Source organism: Elephantulus edwardii, unplaced genomic scaffold (genome assembly GCF_000299155.1).
Source record: "Elephantulus edwardii isolate Elephantulus edwardi_28Jun2011 unplaced genomic scaffold, EleEdw1.0 scaffold00003, whole genome shotgun sequence".
Lineage (NCBI taxonomy): Eukaryota > Metazoa > Chordata > Mammalia > Macroscelidea > Macroscelididae > Elephantulus > Elephantulus edwardii.
The window spans coordinates 10,577,201-10,593,368 of record NW_006399753.1 but is presented as its reverse complement, the minus strand read 5'-3'; the positions used below and the strand labels follow the sequence as shown (position 1 = coordinate 10,593,368).

The window sequence follows — 16,168 nt, the reverse complement described above, 5'->3', positions numbered from 1 at the left end:
CTGACATAGTTTGGACATGTTGTAAGGAGGTCCTTGGAGAGGGACATCATGCTTGGGAGGGTGGAGGGACAGTGCCAGTAAAGGAAGACCCTCTAAGCGGTAGATTTATTCAGTGTCTGGGATAATAGGTGTAGATGTGTCGGAGACAGTGAGATTGGCACAGGATACAGTAGGGTGTAGGGCTGTTGTACACAGGGTCGCTATGAGTTGCAGGTGACTCGATGGCACATAGCAACAACGTTTAGCAACCATTTCTTTAGAATTTTTCACGTGTCAGTGCTATGCTAGGTAATGTAATACCCTAACAGTGATAAGTCCCCTCCTCCTCCCTGCCGCCTTTGCCATTTGTTAACTGTATGGCATAAGCCTCAGTTTCCAGATATGTTAAATGTGCATGACCACAGGGCTTGCTCAAGACTATCAATTTGTTCCTCTGTAACAAAAATTCTTCCATCTGGCCTTGGACACACTTCACAGGTTGGTGTTCAAAAAAATATGTGTTGAATGAATGATGCTGGCTCTATCTTCTTCCTCGTTTCATATTTGACTCATCATCCTCAATATTGCCAGCATGTTTGAGGCCACTGCTGAGGCCTCTGTGCTAATCCATGTCTTTCAGAGACGCCTTTGCCCTTGCTGACTCTACACACCAGCAAACACGAGGTAACTCTCCAGCAGCTGGTTTATTTCGGACGCCCTGGTTCTTGTCGATGGCAAAGAAACAAATCAGACAATGCTGTGTTATAATCCACAGGTTTTCATGAATTCGTTCTTCCTATTTTATGTTAGCCTGGAAGCAGGAGCGGCATCCACTTCCGAAATGGCTTGCCTCCGGAAACTCTATGGACGAACAGTGCTCAGGCTGTTCGTTCATAGGGTCGCTATGAGTCGTCTACGATTTGATAGCACCTAACAACAACGACAACATTTTATGTTGGCCTGGAAGCTGTGCTAAACCCTATCCATCCTGAGTCATCCTGATGGCACTTGAAATACAAGTATCACAGCTTCCAGGATCACAGTAAAATGTCAGCCCTTCCAGTATAACAGAGAGGGGGAGATGTGTGTGTCGGGGGTATTTTTTGGGGACCAAAAGTCACCAAGAGTAATGCTTTTTACCAGATCAACTGGATCAATACAGAAAAAGAAGGCAGTCTGTATAGGAAATGAGAGTGATGAATTTGATTTTGGATGGGCTGAATGTTTGGGATTTGGAACTCTTTCAGCTGGTGATGTCTGAAGATACTGAGAGGGAAGCTGTGGAAGTCTGGGGCTGTTTCTAGTCATCAATGAACAGGTGATATTAGACAAAGTGTGAGGGGAGGAGCTTGCCCAAGAAGAGTAAACAAACCAAGAAGCAGACCAAAGATGAACTTGTAAAAGAAACTCATAGGTTAGAAGAAGAGAAGGCAACAAAGGAAATTTAGGAAATGTGCTCAGAGATGCTACAGAGGAGGCAGGTATGGCACCTGGACAGCCACAGATCAAGACATGGACAAGGACAGAGGCACTGACAGTGTCAAATCCTGGGTACAGGTAAGCAGCATGAAGGCTGGGAATTAACTCCTACCATAGCTTGAGCTCTCACTGTTGGAAGTCTGAATGTTGGTTTTTCCCCTTTAATTCTTTGCACAGTTTTGATTTCATAGATCACCTTGAAAGGAAATCTCTGTAGGAGCTCCAGATAAGAACAGAAGGTCTGTGCAGCAATGGGTTCCCAGCGGGCGCTGGGCAGATGGGAAATATCCCCCAAATAGGCTGGAAAAACACTCCCTGACAACACACCATTATGCCTGAGCACCCGGGGGAGGCTGGTGAGGAGGCACGCAGGTGGAACATGTTGTCAGATGGCCCCTTGAGAGAAGGGGCAGCTCTGGAGCTAATGTATCTCAATAACACAACACAGCCGTTGAGAATAAGAATGTCTTGGCTCCAAGTGCAAACAGACACGCATTAGGGAAAGACATGCTTGAAACTGTTCCATAGGCGCAGTGGCTAGCACGGCCATCCAGACGCAGTCCTTGAACTTCAGCGTGGTCACCCAGACACAGCCCACGGGTCAGTCTTCCACGGCTGCCCGGACACTCTCTCTCTGGGTGTCTTTCTCTCTCACCTCTCTACATGCAGGGGACGAGGCAGTGGGTATATCCCAAATGCTATGTCACTTGCACTTCTGTTTTTGCACAGAATCCGTGTCCTCTCCAGCCTCTTTGGGGACTGCTCTGCTTATCCTCCAAGGCTCAGCTTTCTTTTGAATTATTTTGCAGCAACAGGCACAGGGTGGAGTTCACAAAGCTGGGACTGAGTTGGTTCCGACTCCTGGGTCCCCGGGCGCCACGGAACCAAGCATGCTCTGGTTCAGCACCAGCTTTGTCTTCAGGAGAGCTCCTTCTCCAGGGAGATTCTTCCAACTCAGGGGATTTACCTTCCAGCACTTTATCAGCCAACCTTTGGTTGTGAGTCATACATTTTTCTCTGGGCTAATTTTCAGACAGTGAGATGGTTGCGACCATGGCCTTATGTTGAGCACCAATTGTTAAGGATGGAGCAGAGCCAGGCTGTCTCCTTCCATACACAGGGCCACTACAAGGTGAAAGCGGCGTGATGGGACCCGGCAATGACATCAATTTTCAGAAGTAGAATTACAAAGGATGCTTCATAAATAAATATTCATTGACTGATGCTTTTCAAGGGAAGACTGGACTCTGCTTCTCATCATGCTAGCCTTCACAGGCAAGGGGGCTTCCACCCATGCTGAAGGGCTAAACTGGAGTCCATTTTTCCTGGGGGAGTCCTGCTTTTAAAGGTCAACGCTCAGGTACAGCTCAGTCCTCAGGTGAGGACTGGCCTTTACCTCCTCTTAGGTCCAGCAGGATGGGAAGCCAGAACCCCCATCTACCCTGTGGAAGGGGGCCTGGCTATCGCCTCTCTTTTCCCTGGACAACTTGTCCTTTAGGTATGAAATTCCAGTCCACTCAACCCTGATCCTAAGCATAATCTTAGGTGGGCCTCATTCTTCTGGAACTGTGTGTGTATATGTCTGCATACGTGTGCCTTCCACACACCTTCGATAGCATTCTAACAGTAAAATCACACACAGGTGTCCGAGTGGGGGGTGGGGGCTGGGCACAGACAGAGATTAAAGATGGATGAACAGGAAGCTCCACAGGGTCTCTTGGCTCCAGGGACATTAGATATTCCAGCTGTTACCACAGATTTGCATGGGCTGATTAGACAGTTGCTTGGAAATGCATAAAGCTGCACGCTGCTGTTGATGCATTTAGCTGTTGAGCATTTGTGTGCACTCCTGAGGGGTGGCACGTGAGACGCTAAGGGTTGCAGTGGGAGCCTTTGTCTGTAAGACCACCTGGGTCCTGGCACAGGTCTGAGCAATCAGCATTTCATCTGGCTTTGCTGAAACAAATGAAGGGGGTCAAAGCTATTGACTCTGGCAGCTCTGCAACGCTCACGGTGGGCACAGAAATGAACTCTTCTGTACAAGTGGGATTTTTAAAAGTCTAGCTCTAGTAACACAGTGTGTTATGCACTGGCACACTAAGTGAAAGGCCAGCGGTTTGAATCCAGCAACTGCTCTGTGGGAGAAAGACAGATGCTTCCTCCTGTAAAGACTGACAGCTCAAAAACTCAACGGAGGGGTTTGCCACAGTCAAAATCAACTCAAAGACAGAGGGTTTGGCTTTGGTTTCTGAGACCAAATAGAGGCGTAATGTAATACAACGCTTACTATTTAATAAGCACGTTGCGTTCCTTTCTCTATTCACAGTGAGATAACTTAGGAAACCAGAGGCATTTGGAAGATCTCTGGCCAAAGCATTAATTATAAGACAAGCTTTCCAAGTAAGGAACTGGAGTTGCACATAGCATTCCTCTGAAAATCGCAGCAGCAGCAGCTTGTCCAAATCCATTTATTTCCACACACAGACAAACATGATAACATCCAATTGTCATTTTTATCTAATTTTGGAGCTGCTTGGGTGTCCAGAGGCTCTGGATTTGCTTTTGGTCACATAAAGGGCGGGCAAATCTTTCCTTTCTGTGCCAAGTCTCAAAGAAGAATGACTAGGGATTTGCAAACAGTTCCATCCAAATCATTTGGACATTGGGTTCTAACCGCTCTCTGCAATCTGGCTTTCGAACGGGCTCTGGGCTGACATGATGGTTTGAGTTTTCCTGGGAAGGCAGAGAACAATGGGGAGGAACGGACCACTCACGAGCAGCTTATGAAGAAATAAGAAACAGAAATGTGTATGACACTGTGAGAGGACACCTGGACGGCATTTCAGAGTTTGCAAGCAGCTGCTAAGTCCAATACGTAAATCCAATTAGCAACTAAGAAGTAGGTATTCTCAGTTCTTTCAACAGATGAAAATATGGTGGCTCAAAAAAGGGATGGGAATCACCATTTACAAAAAAGTCCCGGAAAACCAAGGGGAGGGACCTGGTTTATACAATCTTTATAGCAACCATCATTATCCCCATTTTACAGATGCGGAAACTGAGGCTCGTGAGTGGCTAGGTTGGTTCAGGTGACCAAGTGCTTCCCTTCTCTTCCCTTGCTTAATCCTCTTCTCACTTTCCCTCTCTTCCTCCTTCCACTCTACGTTCTTTTCTTCTCTCATCCTCTTTTATGTGTGCAGACTTCCATACATCGCCCTAAATGTGTTATTTGTTTTTCATCTTTCCTCAGTTTACTCTTTTGAGAGAAGAACACCTGTGTGCGTGTGGAAATGAGAGGTGCATACTAGGCTGGCACCATCTTTCTGTGTCAGAGGCTGCTGGCTTCTGCTGAGAAGGCTGGGAATTAGCTGCGGCCCCATGAATGGAGAGTGCTCACATGCTAAAAGCACCATGACAGAAAAGCTGCACCTACCATCTGCTCAGTCACAAAGAATTAGGAACAAAATGAGGTGGAGAGGAGGAGGCCACACATCAAAGACAGGCTCTGCCGGGTCTCAGGCCCAACGGCCACTCAACTCCCACAACATGTGGGACCAGCTGGGCAGCTCACTTGGACCTGTTTCTCTCCACTAAGCAGGTGAGAGCAGGCCACTGGCTGTGGTTCAGTTACTGGTTTCTGCTGGAACCCCAGAGCCACAGAATCTACCCCACTGGCTGCCAAGGGAGGCTCCAGGTACTCCCTCCACAAGCCTAGAAACCATGGAGTCAGTGGCTGGCTCCATCGTGGTCATAACCTCCAGCAGTCGTGGTTTGGGGTTCCTGTAGGGAGGGACCCCTTTTCCACCCAATGGCAGTATCAGACCCTCAGGATTATCCAAGTCTCTTCCCTTTTTCGCTGCCCTAAATACCTACAGATACTTCCTCTCTTGTCTACCTGTCACTACTACCTGCTCTTTTTTCCTTCCTAGATTTTTGGAGGTGTCATCCTAGTGCAACATCCATGCCAGTGGGCCCCTTCCAACACAAATCCTATCACTTTACACTCTTGATGAGAATTTGCCAATGACTTTTCCTTTGCCAATCAGCCACAATTACTTAACAAGACTTATAAACCCCTCACCTCTGGAACATTCTATTTCTAGTATTTCCTGAGGAAGAAGCCTAGATTTTAAAATCTCTTGTTATTGTTTTCAAATTTCTAAGGACTGCTGTCTTCATATCCTACCAATTCCAATCAGTTTTCTTTTCATTAAAAATATTTAAAAATTTCTCTTGAAATTTCTTAGCCCTATGAAGTATTTAGAAATGGGTTGTTATTTTTTTTTTCAGGTAATTGTGGGGTTTTCTCTGATATATTTATTACTGATTCTAGTTCTAGTCCATGTGATAAGTTGTGGTATATGACCCAGAACAGACCTTTTTCGGTGTACGCTTTATGTATATTTGTTGTTAGTTGCTGTTGGGTTGAGTACAATTCATAGTGACTCTCTAACAACAGATCTGAACCCTGTCCTTCCTGTGTCAGCCACATAATTTCTGACATACTTGAGCCTATTGCTGCAGTCACTGTGTCAATCCATCTTGTTGAGGGTCCTCTCGTGCTGACCGTCCACCTTTCCAATCATGGTGTCCCTTCCCAAGGAATAGCCCATCCTGACAACATGCCCAGAATATGTGAGATGAGGCTTCACCATCCTTCACCACCGAGGAGCACTCTGGCTGCACCTTCTCTAAGACATATCTGTTTGCTTTTGACAGTTCGTGAAACATTCAGTACTATTTTCCAACACCACAATTCAAAGGCATCAATTCTTCTGCTGTCATCCTCATTCACTGTCCAGCTCTCACATACATTACAAGTGACTGAAAAGGCCACTGCCTGAATCAGGAGATGAATGCATATTCTGTCCTGGTGAACTGCCCCCACCCACTTACATTTGAGAATTCATGGGGCTACCACATTAGAAATGACAGCAACAACAACAACAACAACATCAATAATTTTTTTCTGTCATAAAGTTCACAAGCTTTTTTGGTATCACTGTCTAGTTGTTCAGATGCTGCTGCCGCCACCTGCCCAGATGCCTCTGAAAACGTGCTGAGTCAGTTGTGACTCGACAGCATACAACAACAACATGAAATTCAAAATGTCATCGCTATCAGTCAGAACCAACTCACAGCTGACCCTCCAGTGGGTTGTCAGGGGCTATAAATCATAGAAAAGGTGATTGTCCATCTTTCTCCTATGGTGGTGGACTCGAACTGCCTGCTGTTGGGTTGGCAGCACAACCTCTTACCCATTAGATCTCCAGGGCTCCTTAATATGCCTTGGTAATACAAATAGACTCAAGCCTGGCTATTCTCCGAGTGTTAGTGATCTTAGTATCTCTCCTTCATCAATGCACAGCCTCCCTTAAAAATCCTCAGGGATCCAGGATCAAATCTAGATTCCTCAAGATCACAGTCTGGACCTTGAACTTCTGGCAGCTCCATCCTTTTCCTCACTATATCTCTGCCCGAGTCCTTACTCTAATTACTTACTGCTCTACAAACACCATGCCTTCTACCTGCTCCTGCCTTTTCCAGTGCTGTTTTCCAAGCTGGGAGTACTCTTCTATAAAATCTTTCTCCTACATGTTGTTAAGTTCAAAATAACACCTTTTCTGCAAATTTTCCCTTGATCCACTCAGTCAGAAAGAGTCACTGATTGTGGAACAATGCGATTAAATAATTAAAAACACAGACTCTGTCTCTTGGTTCAAGTCCTAATGGAGTCATTAGAGAGTTATACCATGTTGAGTAACTCCTATTATCTCCAACACAGATTTAGAATGATGCCTCACTTCTTGGGGTTTTCTGAGGCTTTGCTGAAACAATCATGCAAAGAATTGTGCATTTCCTTGGCATACAATAAATATTCATTACTGGCTGTAATATTGAATGTCTCTTTCTCTCACTAAACTATCTGTTAGAAGCTGGAGACCACACCTGGTATATGATGCTTTGCACATTTTAGACACTTAACAAATATTGTTGGTATTATTTTTCTCAGTTATTTGTAGGAGAAATATCACGGTAAGAAGAAGAAGGGTATTTAACTGAGAAAAGACTGAGTACCTAGAATGAAGGGGAGAGAGAAAAGCCAATAATTAGTGCAGAATTAGGGTCAAGTCCTGCCTCTGGCATCTGCAGCCTAAATGTGTCTAATAAATGTGTCTATTGTAGGAGAGGTTCTGTATCCAGACTTTTAACCTTTTCCGGGTCTGAGACACTGTGCAAATTATTTGCTATCCCTAAGCCTCAGTTTTCTCCTCTTGTGAGAGGGGATAAAAATACTCCCTATCCCTCAGGGTTATCATGAGAAGAGTGGGGATAAAAATATTACCTAGCCCTCAGTGTTATCATGAGAATATCAAGATTAGCTGTTGGTATTTGAGACAACAGCTGGCACATAGGAATCGCTGGCATTATTATTAGAGAGTCAGCCTTGCTGACTTGGAATGTATGATGCTGTACCGACGCACAACTGGGAGATAATAAACAAAAGGAAAAAAAAAAGGAACACATTAAAGGTGATTAAGGCGGTTGCAGTGCCCAATAAAAGAGGGCCATTCTTTTGGCATTTGTTTTCTTTAAGGGTGGCAAGAAAGACCCCCACCTGGACAGTGTCACCGTTATACAGAGGAAAACAGCCGAAGTCCATACCAACATCTTCAAACATTTTTGTGTGAACTCTTGGTCCAGTTATTTAAAATTCTATTCCCTGGAAAAGTCAGCTGGTTGGCACTAGGGAAGAGGTCAGAGTTCACAAAGACATTGCACCTGTCAGTTCAGTCCCTCTGTATTTACCTGGAAGAAGGAAGCAAACTTTGGATTGCTGTGATGAAAAGCAGCACGATAAACGCACAGATCAAGTTCGACTTGAATACTTCATCCCTCATTTGAGAATACTGGAAGGAAAAACAAGGAGAGCGAATTACTTCACAGCAGAGGCTGGCTTTGGCGAGAGTTGTATCTGAGCAGCATTTGTTGGGGAGAAGCAGCAAGAAGAAACAGACACTTCTTTATTTCTAAAAGGAAGAGGAGTCGTTTCTTAATAAACATCTCTCAGAACATCATCTCCATCCCTCCCTCCAGCCTTCTGGTGAAAGTTAGGGGAGGAATCCCATCCTCAGTAGAGGGCTTGCAGGGAAGCCTAAGTATATCCCAGCCCCATCCTCTCTCTCTCTCTCTCAAGTACACACATAATTTCAACGAAACAGACACACACATCCACAGACGCAGCACAGCAAAATTCACACGGACCCTCTTCATGAGTAAACTTAAGTCATTTCAGAATCCTGCTTTATTTGCTGGGTTTGGAAACTCAGTGAAATGTGTTACGGGGTGGCATAATGTTAAGCCTTCTATGAAAATAAGATAGGAAAATTAAGTCACGGCATCTTAGAACAGAAATGAGCCTGGAGCAGGCCAGCAAATGCAAGAAACAAAGACGGTCAGACCCCCATGCCACCCTTTGGTTATGTTAGTGGCCCTGCTGGGAATGGCAGTAATTTTATATTGATCACTCGGAGTACTCAATAACTTCACTTAAAAACTAAAAAAACCCAACAACAACCCCCCCCCCAAAAAAAAACCCACCTTAAAAAAAAGCCTTAAAAACTTCTGGAAGCTCAGCACGGAATATATACTTGCCCTACTCCAGCTAGTTTTTTGGAATTGCCATGGAAGTCACTGAACTAAGGAGTAACTCACTTCTTTCAGAAAAAGAAACGGTTTTAAAACCGACAGCAGCCTTGATGTGAGCCTATGCCAAGTTCCTCCTTTGATCTCTAATGTCAGAGAACTTTAGTGCGTGCCTTAAATCACACAGCTTGCGGAGAATGTTCTTTTTCTTTCTTTTCTTAAACAGGAAGCTAATTTCAGCTTTAGGAGAACGGTGCCTGCACACAGTTGGGAATTTTGTCCTCCCTAACTGGAATTTCCCAGAGTTACTTTACTAAAAGCCCCACTGGCTATGGAGTTGATCCTGACACGTAGTGACACACAGTCGAGTTTCCGGGGCGGTGCATCTTTGCAGGGGGAGTTTGCCTATCTTTCTCCCAAGGAGCAGCTGGTGGATTTGAACTTTGAGTCAGTAACCCAGGATTTTACTCACTACACAACCAAGCCTTCCACTTTAGACAGGAAGCTATTTAACGAACTTTCCTAGCATCTTGGACTCCTATGGACACTAACAAAAAGCAGGGTTTGCTGGAGTGGTGTTCATAGTGACATGCTTGGCCTGGATCTCCGACTAGAGTTCGGGCTCTGTGTTGTGTCTAATCTCTGACGGCTTCCTGTCACTTGGGACCTCCACAGGGAAGCATAAAGCTGCTCAGATTCTGCTCATTCACTGCTTATGCAGGCCCATGTAGGACTTTGAGGCCTCTTTTAAAGGAGTCCCGGTGGCACAGTGTTTCACTGCTAACCAAAAGGTCAGAGGTTCAAATACACCAGCAGCTTCCTGAAGAAAAATAGGCAGTCTTCTCCCGTATAGACTGACAGCCTCAGACACCTTATCAAAGGTCCCTGTGAGTTTCACCGAACTCAACAGTAGCTTTGGTATAGGGTTTGGGTGGAGCTTCACCACCAAGCCAATCAAAAGGTTGAGAGTTTGAATCCACAAGCCATTCTGCATGAGAAAGGCGAGGCAGGTAACTTCACTGAGCCAGCATCAACTTAATGGCAGTGGAAATTACTAGTATTATTGGTAGGAGGTAGAGACCTGTTTGCTGATTCCCTGCTTAGTGCCCAGAGGGAAACCAGGGCCGTGTCCCTGAAGAATCACTACAAACCATCCTCACTCTTGAAAACACCCTGAAAATCCATGTTACTACTAGTCACTTACTGTGCTGCTGAAGAACAAGGCAGAGTTGGAGAGATTCACAAATACCAGCTTGTAAATAAGTGAATTAGCCACAAAGCAGCTGACCAGTGCAGAGAAAAAGGAGTATCTGGGCATTTTTAAAAATAAGTAAGTGCTTGAGACGTAATTATTCTTCACTGATTGGCTGATTAATTTCCCAGAGACCTTCGCTATGGAGATTTGGCCATGGGATATTAAAAACAGTGGTATGTATACCGCACTGAAACGGATGAGGGAGAGAACAGTTTAAAAGCAATATATGATAGGGTATTATGGTTATCACAAGAGTCCAGAATGAAGGTTGCATAGTGGAGTGCCCTCGGGGCGGGGCGGCAGGGGAAATTGTGCACCAATGAAGGAGTTTTGCTTTTCGAAGAGAGGAGCGAACTGGGGTTGGGGGGGGCGGAGCTGGGAGAAAAGTGCAACAATGAATGAGTGGAAATCTAAAATCTCTGTAAATGTTCATTAAAGTTAATAAAATAAACCACCCAGTAGTACTTTTTCTGGGTGCCCCGTCTCTCTCCTTTCATTTCTTCATCGTCAGTATCACCACGAGTGATGTCATCACAGTATTTTAGAGGCTTGAGGAGCCATCATCACCTTCTCCACCTGGGGATCCTTGTGCACCCATCCCTGATGTCTAATCAAAGAAAGGGACCGCCTTGTTTTTATCCAGGGAAGTGAGGTCCTTTTGAATGAGCTAAAGCAGAGTGTCATAGGATCCAAACACCCCCAGTTTGAACTCTCCCATTCCTGTTGCTGGTAGGGGCTGCTGCGTTCATTCTCGCTCATAGCAACTCTGTGTACAACAGCGTGAAGCACCGCACTGACCTGGCCGGCACCGTCCTCACAACTGTCCTCATACACGAGCCCACGGCTGCAGCCACGGAGGTCTTTCTCACTGGCCCCCTAGTTAGCCATGCATGGTGCAGGAGCCCTCCGGCTGGATGTCTGCTAAGCTGGATTTGTTCATTCCTCTCCCTGGTGGTGTCAACATTCTTTGCCAACACAATTCTCCTTGCCAACAATTCAAATGCATCAAATCTTCAATCTTCTTTATTCACTGAATACTCTCAGTGCCTGGGAGTTCATTATTATGCAGAGAGCTGCTTGTTGGCCAGTTCTCATTGGGAAATGGCCTTTCCTACAGATCCCAAGCCTGAAACTCTGGATCTCACTTCCTTCATGTTTCTCTTGATGACTTTAAAAACAGATTATATATTTATCATCATTTGTATTTATCATTATATATTTATCATCATTTGTCCTGACTAAAGCTGTATAAGCCTTTCTTTATGTTTTTTACTTTTCTTCTACTAGTAAATTGAATTGCTCTGGTGGCCTAGTGGTAAGAAATTGTGCTGCAATCCCGAAAGCACACAGTTCAAAACCACCAGCTGCTCCACGGGAGAAGGATGGGCAATTAAGTGCCTCTAAAAAACTGCTAGAGGGTCAGCTATGAGTCGGTTCCTACTCAACAGCACACAACAACAAAACAATAAGAAAACCATCTGGACGGTCAGCTATGGTCAGTTCTGACTCGACGGTCCACAACAACAGTACACTGGACAGTGAAATGTCGTAAGAAGACCCTAAGCACTGCCTCCACATGATTAAGGTTTGATGATGGGCAAAGCCAAGTTTTAAACCTACTCTTAAAAAACAATCTGAAATGGAGAGATGCTTTACAATGCTGACCGATTCTCTTCTTTCTTATGTTTGAATGTGGATACTTCGCACAGGCCAAAGAGGAACCTGATGATGATTTTCAAGGTGACGTCAATCATGCATAAAAAACTGGGCTTCAGGGTGGACTGTGTTGTTATTCTGAAAATGCCAGGAGAATAACTCTTGGAAAAGAAAATTCCTAATTGGTCTGGGACTTGAGTGGTGATTCATTTCACTTCCTCTTAAGTTGTGAGGACCCGAACACGCTGCTCCTGGCTCTATTACGTCACACGTTGGCTCCTTCCTTCTCCTGCTGAGACTCACTGTCTCGGCTTCTGTCCTCACTTGGCCCTGTTTATCCTGTAATCTCAGCAGTGAGCAGTGAGCACGGTCAACTCTCCAGAGAAGGAACCTGAACTTGGATGCCAGCTCCCCCACTTGTAACCTTGGATAAATTTGCTAAGCTTTCTTCTATGCCTCCATTTCCTCTTATATAAAAGAGAAATAATAATAGTGCTTATCTCATCTGGTAGGAGTTCTGGAGGAACAGTGGTTATGCACTGACGCTGCCAACCAGAAGGTTGCAGTTTGAACCCACTAACTGCTCTTCAGCAAAAAGATGTGGTCTGCATCCTAGATCAGAGCTTTGGAAGCCCTACATGGCAGTTACACCTTGTCCTGTGGGGTTGTTGTTGTGGTTGTGTACCTTGGAGTCAGATCCAATCCACAGCTGACCCTCCAGCAGGTTTTCAGAGGCAGTAAGTGCTTGGGGGAGGATTGTCCATCTTTCTCCTGCAGAGCAGCTAGTGGATTCGAACCACCTACCCTTAGGTTGACAGTGCAGCCCCTTAGCACTAGGCCAGCAGAGCTCCATGTCGGATCTACATGAGTTGGAACTGACTCTACGGCAAAGGCTTGCATCTTGGCAGGGTTGTTGGAAAGATGAAATTATACCTGCCAAGTGCCTAGATTTTACTATAATATTTATTCCCTTGACGCATGTAGCCTGCTTTCTAGAATGGTATCCTCTAACCTTTAGAAAGAGCTGGCTGAAATACTTACAACACTTTGTGCTTTACTAAGGAGCCCTGGTGGCACAGGGCAATCTCTGTCAGGCTGCTAACTGAAAGGTTTGTGGTTCAAATCCACTAGCCATTGGTCAGGAGAAGGGTGAGACAAGTCCGCTCCCAATGACCCTCGGCCCTGGAACCCGGCAGAGCACCACTATGACTTGGTATCACCTTGATGGCAGGGGGTTTGGCTTATTCAATTTTTTATAGCAGTAACTGGATTCTGCAAGAATAAATAATTTTTTTTAAAAAAAAGTAAAAATAAGTTTCTGAGAATGACCAGGAAGTACTGGAAAATGAAGAACACCTGAGCCCTTTTGGCTGTTTTCATGACCCTGCCTGTGTGCATACAGATGAAATGTTGTTTGTTGTTGCGAGCCATCAAGTCAGAACTGACTCATAGCCGAGCCTGTGGTGGGTTTTCAGAGGCGGTAAATCACATGAGAGGAGACTGCTCACCCTTCTCCCTTGTGCCTTCAGGACTGCAGCGCAGCGTCTTACCTCTTTCCTCCAGAAAGTATCTCTTCCCTCACCTCAGAACCCAGTTAAAGCTGGATCTAGTGCCAGTGTTTCAACATAATCAAGTTTCTTCAACTGCCTTACCTGCCTTGCATCCCCAAATTCCTCTCTTAAACAATAAAGCATCTTTGCCCAGTCATTATCACTTCAACAGGAGTTTATGGGAATAAAAGAAGAAACACTCCAGTTTGTGGCACATGGCTTTTTACCTGACATTTTTTAAGCTTACGTTTAGGGTTGATTTTTTTTTTTAATTGTCTAGAAAATAGAGAGGAATTCTGAATGGAGATCAGAACCGATGGAACTTGACCAAAGTCCACTGCAGCTTACAAAGGTAAAGGAACATGAAATGAGTGTTTTCAAACATTCAGCATAGATGCTGGTTCAGAGAAAGCACTGCTTAAGAGAGTTATGACTATTATTAATAGAAAAACAGGCCACACCTCATTGATTTAAGTGTGGAACATGAGGACACTCTTCAGTTTTGTCTGAGGTGCCTTGGGCTTTTTGGGAGGTGGTGCCTGTTCTCAAAACTAAGTCAGTAAAACTGACAGAATCAGACAGGATTTGCTAGAGAACTAACTTCTTGATGGGTGGCTAGCTTTCTGCATACAGGGTGTTTCAAGTTTTGCTATTCCTGTCTGCTGTGACCTAGAAGAGAAGGTGTTTAGTGTACTTACTTGTTACATCTTTATTTTTCCACACAGTAGCTATAGTGACACAGTTCTCTTTGTATTAATCGATTATAATCTGTCAGAGTTCTGGGTCCTAGATAGCCATGGAGTGGAGGTGAGAGGCGAGAGAAATGTTGATGGTTTTAATTTTTCTTTCTTCCACCTTGAGTGCACCGGAGAGGAAGGATAGTGAATCTTTGGCCATGTGGTTAAGAAGGACAAGCTTCACTCCTTCTATTAGAGAAGGGCTTCAAACTGGATAAAGTAGAGTCAGGAGAATAAGAGGAAGACTCTCAAAGAGATGCACTGATACAGTGATGAAAAAAAAAAAAGTGGGCTGGAACGCAGCTGTGACTGAGCACGGCCCGGGGCTGGGCAGAGATTCACTTGTTGTACACAGGTTTCCCGTGAGGCAGAAGTGATTCGATGACACCCAACAGCCAAAACAATCACAACAACAACAGCAAGAAATGACGTGGTGTCACCCGTAACTAGTCCACTCCTCTGGCTAGCCCCACTGATTACACCTTTAACACATATCATAATATGAAGGTAATAGAATTTTTCCAGATGTGGAAGAAATAGAGGAGACAGAATGATGAAGATTTCATTTTTGCTCAACAAAAGTTAGCTCCTTTTTTTTAAAAAAAAAAGCTCCTCTGCGCATCTGCAAAGACAAGATAATGATAGACATAGTTCAATGGTGACTAATTTTATACATTATGAAGGAAGGATAGTGTGAGAAACACAATGCATATGAACTCTGTAAGCAAACCAACATAAAATAAAAATATAAAAAACCCCACTAAAACAAAAAAGTTCCCCTGAGACATTATTATCTCAGGTGCAAGTAATGATACCCTCTGAGGCACTTCCTAATTATTATAGATGTGTATTGATTCATCAGCACAACAATCTTGTGAGGTGGCTATTATCAAGACCATTTTTTAAGACCATTTTTAAGATGAGAAGGTCACAAGTCAGAGAGCAATTCCTGGGGGAGAGGGGCCTTGTCTTTCTGTCTTCGTACCTCCCCTCAGCATAGGCCTGGCTGAGGGGCACAGGATGAGCAGAGCGAAAACCCCGAGCTGAGCTAGTGGACCTCCCAGAAATCCCGTTGAAGATCAGCTGAAGAGCAGCTCTTTCAAGAGATCTCTTGGCCGACTCATTCTCACAGAAGGCAAGCCATGGCCCTGGTGCAGCATCAGACATGGAAAAGACCTTATTTGGATGATGGTGACATTAGGGAACTGGCAACAACACATTATTTAATGAGAAGACCAGTGAGTGATGGTGATGTACTGGACACCATTTTCAGCGGTCCAGGTAGCTGCTTCCTGTGCATACATCCACTATCAGGGACATCAGTGAGAAAACTGTCCCCTGGGCGTTCTGGGTACAGAATGAGACCCTAGATCCTGGGCCACAAGACACATGAAAACTTGCTCTTCCTCCTATTTTTTCCTGAAGCAGCTTCTTTAAAAGAGAAAGAAGGGTGAAATTTATCTTAAATGAGAGTTTAGATACCTAAGTTTGGCAAGTAGCAGCCAAGAAATCATATGATGAATGGGCAAATCTTTTGCTAAGAACTCCTCCTCCTCCTTCTTTTTTTTAAAATTTTGTTGTGTAACGTCGAATCAGATCCACCTACACAGGAGGAGAGTGCCCGCCTCCTCCAGCAGAGCATCTGTTAGATTCGAACTGTGTGTCTTATGGACTGTAGCACAGCTTCTTGCCACTAGGCCACCAGAGATCCAGCCAAGAACTTCTTTAAAGTGCCAAAGGGCAAGGATGGCAGTTTAAAGACTAAGGTGTGCCTGATATATGCTATGGCACGTTCAATTGCTTCACATGCATATGTAAGTTGAATAATGAATAAGGAAGACAGAAGGATGAGTGTTGGTGAAGGA

At 44.7% G+C, this 16,168-nt stretch overlaps 1 protein-coding gene across 2 annotated transcripts in view; it reads right to left on the bottom strand.

The window, feature by feature from the left end:
* Nucleotides 1-16,168, bottom strand: part of ADCY8 (adenylate cyclase 8 (brain)) — a 225,251-nt gene that overhangs the window by 55,067 nt on the left and 154,016 nt on the right. The window contains exon 9 of one of the 2 annotated variants that reach the window (XM_006879284.1): nt 8,269-8,369. The exons of the other annotated variant lie outside the window; for it this stretch is intronic. Within the exon in view, the coding sequence (XP_006879346.1) occupies nt 8,269-8,369 (101 nt within the window). The remainder of the gene's footprint in view (nt 1-8,268; nt 8,370-16,168) is intronic. 2 annotated transcript variants of the gene reach the window in all.